The sequence below is a fragment of the Octodon degus genome, unplaced genomic scaffold (assembly GCF_000260255.1).
Source record: "Octodon degus isolate 3935 unplaced genomic scaffold, OctDeg1.0 scaffold00009, whole genome shotgun sequence".
Taxonomy (NCBI): Eukaryota; Metazoa; Chordata; class Mammalia; order Rodentia; family Octodontidae; genus Octodon; species Octodon degus.
Genome location: NW_004524585.1, coordinates 1,345,198 through 1,350,487, shown reverse-complemented (window position 1 = coordinate 1,350,487; position 5,290 = coordinate 1,345,198). Strand labels below are relative to the sequence as shown.

General features: G+C 34.3%; 1 protein-coding gene across 1 annotated transcript; it reads right to left on the bottom strand.

The window, feature by feature from the left end:
* Positions 1-432: 432 nt before the first annotated feature.
* On the bottom strand, positions 433-4,974 carry Rgs1 (regulator of G protein signaling 1). Its single transcript, XM_004625294.2, has 5 exons — positions 4,828-4,974; positions 4,371-4,451; positions 3,889-3,950; positions 2,601-2,764; positions 433-1,108 (listed from the first exon to the last, which is right to left on the bottom strand). Exons 1-5 carry the CDS (start codon positions 4,962-4,964, stop codon positions 923-925), a joined length of 630 nt encoding a protein of 209 aa, XP_004625351.1. The 5' UTR covers positions 4,965-4,974; the 3' UTR covers positions 433-922.
* Between the last annotated feature and the right edge of the window lie 316 nt (positions 4,975-5,290).

Genomic DNA, 5,290 nt, shown 5'->3' with positions numbered 1-5,290 from the left:
ACTGTGATAATTTAATTATCACAAATCAAGTATATTCTGACTTCTTAAATTTTAGGGCAATAGTTTAAGTTAAATACATGGTTCTCTTCATCACTTTTTGAGGACTGAACTTGGGACCTTGTGTTTGCCAGCAGGTGCTTAGGCCACTGAGCTATATCCCCATCTTCTTCATCACTTTCAAATCAAATACAGTTAACATAAAAAAATTTTATGACAATAATAGCAATCGAGGGACAGTGAGATATCTCAGCAGACTAAGTGCCTGCTTATATAAGTGCAGGGACCGTGTTTGATTCCTGGTACTGCATGCCGCATCAGCGCTGCCCTTGGGTGTGCTGAGCCTGCAACCGAGTCTAGGCATGATGGTGCGTGCCTCTAATCCCAGTCCTGGGGAGGCTGGAAACAGGAGGATCACTATGAGTCCAATCTACATAGTGAGACCCTGTACCAAATACATAGAAGATAATAATAATAATAGCAATCATGATTTTTAAATACATATAATACTTTTGAAATAGTTATCCAAATTAAGAAGATTTCAGCAGCACATACAATATTTATACAACAGTACGTAGCATAAGTGTCAGTTGAACTTGAAGCTTATAGAATTCTGTCATCAGCCTCCTAAGTTTTATTCACACTTTCTGTAGAACCAGTGTTACTTTGTCTTTTCAGTTCTGAGGGATTTTCTAAGAGAGAGATCAGCTGCATTTCATGACAGTGCCATCCTATTGTCCTTCACTAGTCTCTCAGTGTTTATGTTGCTTGTGCTCCTTTAGTCCTGTGTGAATAACTTCCATGTTCAGACACTCGGAGTCTCTTGCTCTTCCTCGGGGACCAACGGTCACCCAGGCAGCCAGTCTGGCTCACATCTCTTCTGTCCTTGATACCATCATTTCAGTTCCCTTCACCCAGAAGCCAGTCACTTTAGGCTACTAGCCTGAAGGTCATTTAGAAGATTTAAGTAAATATTTGATTTCAGGAACCTGGGATAAGAGTCCTTTTCCATAAGAGAATATATGATTTTTTGGGCTTCGTCAAAACATGTTGGAGTAGGTGATTTAATCTTTTTGGCTGTAGATTCTCGAGTGTGAAAGTCAATGTTGATCTAAAAAGAAATTCTTGTTAGTTAATATGTACTTCTCATTATGATCAATTTTATGATGTTATTGCTTTTTATTTTAATGAAAAAAGATACAAAATTTCAAAATAAGATAATAGGAGAGTGTCAATAGTTAACACATTACATATTATTAATCTTCAAAGTAGTTGCTTAGATTACAACATATAGGCATGAAAAATTGATCAAACAATATAAACACAAACCTTTTTTCAATAAACTAATAGAAATTAGTAGTATAACTATCTTGTATACATACATATATACATATATATATATTTTTTCTTTTCTATTCTTTTTCTCCTATCTTAGTTGCTCTACCCTTTTAAACAGTTCTTCTCCATTTCATATGTATTGTACATTTTGGATCTTATTTATTCTTTTAGTTTCTTACATGAGGGAGACAATATGATGTTTACACATGAGAGTATGATTTATTTCAATTATGATTATGGTCTCCAGTTACATCCATTTACCTATAAAAGTCTCAAGTTTATCTTTTTAACAGCTGCACAGTACTCCATTGCATAAAAATACCACATGTTTTTTATCCATTCTTTGGTTGATGGGAATTTGGGTTGTTTTCAGGATTTAGTTATTACAAATTGTGCTGCTATAGACACAGGTGCACATATATCACTGTGGTGTGATGCTTTTAATTCTTCTGGGAAACCCAGAAGGGGAATACTGGGTCAAATGGGACTTTTAGGAAATGGTTTAAGTCCTCATCTAATCAGTTACCTCTTGAATGCCTACTTTATTTTTTTATTATTATTATTTTGCTTTTGGTGCAACCACTGATTGAACTCAATCCCTTGCCCTTTCCAGGCAAGCACTTATTCTACTAGCAATCTCCCCAGCCCCTTGAATACCTACTTTAAATCAGCCCTATAGCAAGTATAGAGGAGATGAAAAATGTAACAAAACATTTTGCTCCAACTTTTCTCATAGTGTACGTGGAAGACAAAAAGAAATGGACATGGAAAAATGTATCCATATAAACTGGTACATGTTAAAAAAAAGAGTGCCTTGTTCTTTTAAAATTTACTAGGTGAGAGGGCTCTTTGTGCAGTTATTTTATGCTTAGGCTAGGAATACTCTACTGAAAGGTGAACAAGACAACTTACTGGACATAGTTTTACTGCTGCAGTTGTATGTATGATAATCTTCATTTTATTTTTATTAGTATGAAAGAGTTCACTGAGGATTCCCAGAGATGCAGTTCTAGCCAATAGTCTCTGTTCTCATTTCCCCACCCTCAACATATGAGATAGTTTTGCTAACCCAGTCTTTTCATTCTCTGTGCTAAAATCTTTACAGATAAAAGAATTATATTATTGCTACACTGACCTATATGAATATACTTAAATAAATATATAAAAGTAAAATGGCACTCAAAGAATTTCATCTTGATATATATATTGAATGGTTTTTTTTAGCTAAATTATTTTATATCAATGATAATGAACTAAATACTCACTTGTTTAGCTGCATCTGAATGCACAAATACTTTATATATGTTCTCTGCTTTGGAATGCAAAAGACTAGACTCTGTTTTCTTATAGTCTTCACAAGCCAGCCAGAATTCAATATTCTCTTCACTGAACTCAGACTTTAGGAAATTTCCAAACACATCTTGACCAGCTAAAAAGAAGTGGAAGGATTAAGCTAATTCATTCACAGAGACAAGAAATGAGTAACATGAAAAAAATATGCAAGAAAATGTCAGTCCCATTATATACATATGAAGGTAATAAACCTTCTTGGAAATAACTGTGTTTTAGTTTCTAGAGAGCCGAGGGCCTTAGAACTTCTACATATAGAAAAGAAATCTGGGATCAAACTTGTTCACATAGCTATAGAGGGTAGCCACATCTAATAGATACCAACCTACTGCCCAGAGCTTAGATTACTATAAGGAAGCAAGGATTTATGTAAGAGGCGTTGATATCTAATTTCCTTAACCAATCATGCTAGGCCTCTGTGTATCACTATGTAACTGATGCACTTATTATATGAGGTTGAATTACTTGATACTCAAGGAAAGATCCTCGCAGTATTTCAGGTGAGAAGAGAATGTACACATCCTTCAAGGATCTAAATCCCCTAGCATTGCAACACCCATGACAGGAGGAAGGCAAATTATTTCATTCTTTCATCAGAAAATTCCCACAAGACTCTTGTGTATAAAAATTATTTCATTATATTGTAGCAAGTATTATATTATCTATAAAATGCAGTTATTTTCTTGATGTTGACCACCTTCAAGGTAGTAAAATAGTATCTTTCTTTGTGACTCTTTGGTGCCTACAAAGGGCATTGCACATAAAGGTGGAATGAATGACAGACTTAATGAATGTACAAAAGACAATATATTAATCCAATTAAAGAACCCTGTTCTTTATGTTCATCAATACAAAATACATTCTTTAGGCAGCTTTCAAAATGACAGTTCACATGTTTAGATATGTAGCTTGCTTTTTAAAACCTTAGACTTCATAACAGTAACATAATTTTGCTTCTATAGGATTGATGAAAACTCCAACTTGCTTTGACAGATTTGTGCAAAGGACAGTGGTAAAATTGAGGACAAGGTTAATGTTATATTACAAGGAGGCATACTGTGTTGGGGTATCAATGACTCTAGAAAAACCAGAATATAACATTTTTTACACCAGCCTACTCAAAATACTGTTTAAATGAAGCCATTACATCTGTTGGAGTAAAGAACTGCAGCTAGAAATATGCAGTAGTCAGTACACACTTACTTCGGTTAGCAAGAAGTTTTTCGAGAGATTGAGACCACTGCATTACTTCATCAGCAGAAAGTCTACAGGGGAGGAGATTTAGAGGAATTAGTAAAATATTTTTACATACACCAAAATGAAATAATAATAGCTGATGCATTTTGATAATTTCACAAAGACTCTAGCTGCAATAAACTGTATTAACATTTCTACATAAAATTCTTAGAATTACCATAGTCATGAAGATCATCCACAAATAAAGTTTGGAGCTATACAAATATATAAAATCTTTTTTCAAAACAAATTTTATTATTTTTAAAAACTAATAATAGACATATGTGCACACATATTTCCTTTACATTAGTAGTAATAATTTAATCTTATCTAACATGTTACCTAAAAGAAATAAAGTCTATTATGTTCAGTATTAACCTCTAAGATACAGAACTAATACCTAGGCTCTTCTAAATGACAATGATAATTCACTATATCAATGTACATACATGTCCTTGGACTTGGAAGATTTCATTCCCGATTCCAGATGTGGCACCATAAATCTCAGGTAAGCTTTCATGTCCATTCCACTACAAAAGGCAGAAAGTGGTTATTCATATTTCTTCAGTAGAATTAACTTTATTTGCAAAAAACAAAACAAAACAAAACAAAAAAACAACACAGGGTAATTGTTTCCAAGGAAAGGGAAAAATAAAAATGGTTGATGTAGTATTTTGCCCTATTAACAGAGAATCATTTTCATTTTTATGAGTCAGTGTCTGGCAACATTCTCACCTAATTTAATGTCATAATACAATTTACTTTTTAATAGTACTGGATCTTACTTGTAACTCACAATAGGTAATTGCTATGGTCTAGTTAAATTAAGTACTCATTCTCCTGCATTCAATATTTGTAGTCCCTCTACTATTAAAATAAGCTAAGTGAAACACTGAATGAACTTACAAAGTTCTTGGTCTCCTTTTTTGCGTTTTGTCATCCAAAGGTGAGTGGTCAGTTTCTTTCAAGTCCTTTGGGTTAGGAGAGAAGAACATTCCTGGCATCTTGTCCAGCCTTGGCACGGAGAGGGCTGCTGCTCTCATGGCCTTCTCACAGCAAGTGTCTGTTAGCCAACGTCTCCGCTGCCTTATATAGCCGAGGCAGACTGGCGCTTGCTGTTCAAAGGAGGCTGTTTACCAAGTCATGTTACCACAGACGCCAGAATTTCCTCCTTTTTTTGATGTGCTGTGACGTGTATCTTGAAAAAAAAAATCACACTGTGATGCCTTGTGGTTGAAACTTAACCAAATGAGAGCAGGTCACTTGATTAGAAAGGAAAAAAAAATTAAACATACATGACATATATATCACAAGTCTAAAGCTTTAGTACCATCAATCTTTGGTGTGGGAGAAGTGTCCTTGTTGTAGA

Excerpts from the sequence above, each read along its gene's own strand:
- Rgs1 (XM_004625294.2), bottom strand. The coding sequence starts at position 4,964 with ATGAGAGCAGCAGCCCTCTCCGTGCCAAGGCTGGACAAGATGCCAGGA. Across the intron at positions 4,452-4,827 it reads AAAAGGAGACCAAGAACTTT|TGGAATGGACATGAAAGCTT; the intron begins GTAAGTTCATTC and ends TGCCTTTTGTAG. Across the intron at positions 2,765-3,888 it reads AAAACTTCTTGCTAACCGAA|CTGGTCAAGATGTGTTTGGA; the intron begins GTAAGTGTGTAC and ends ACTTCTTTTTAG.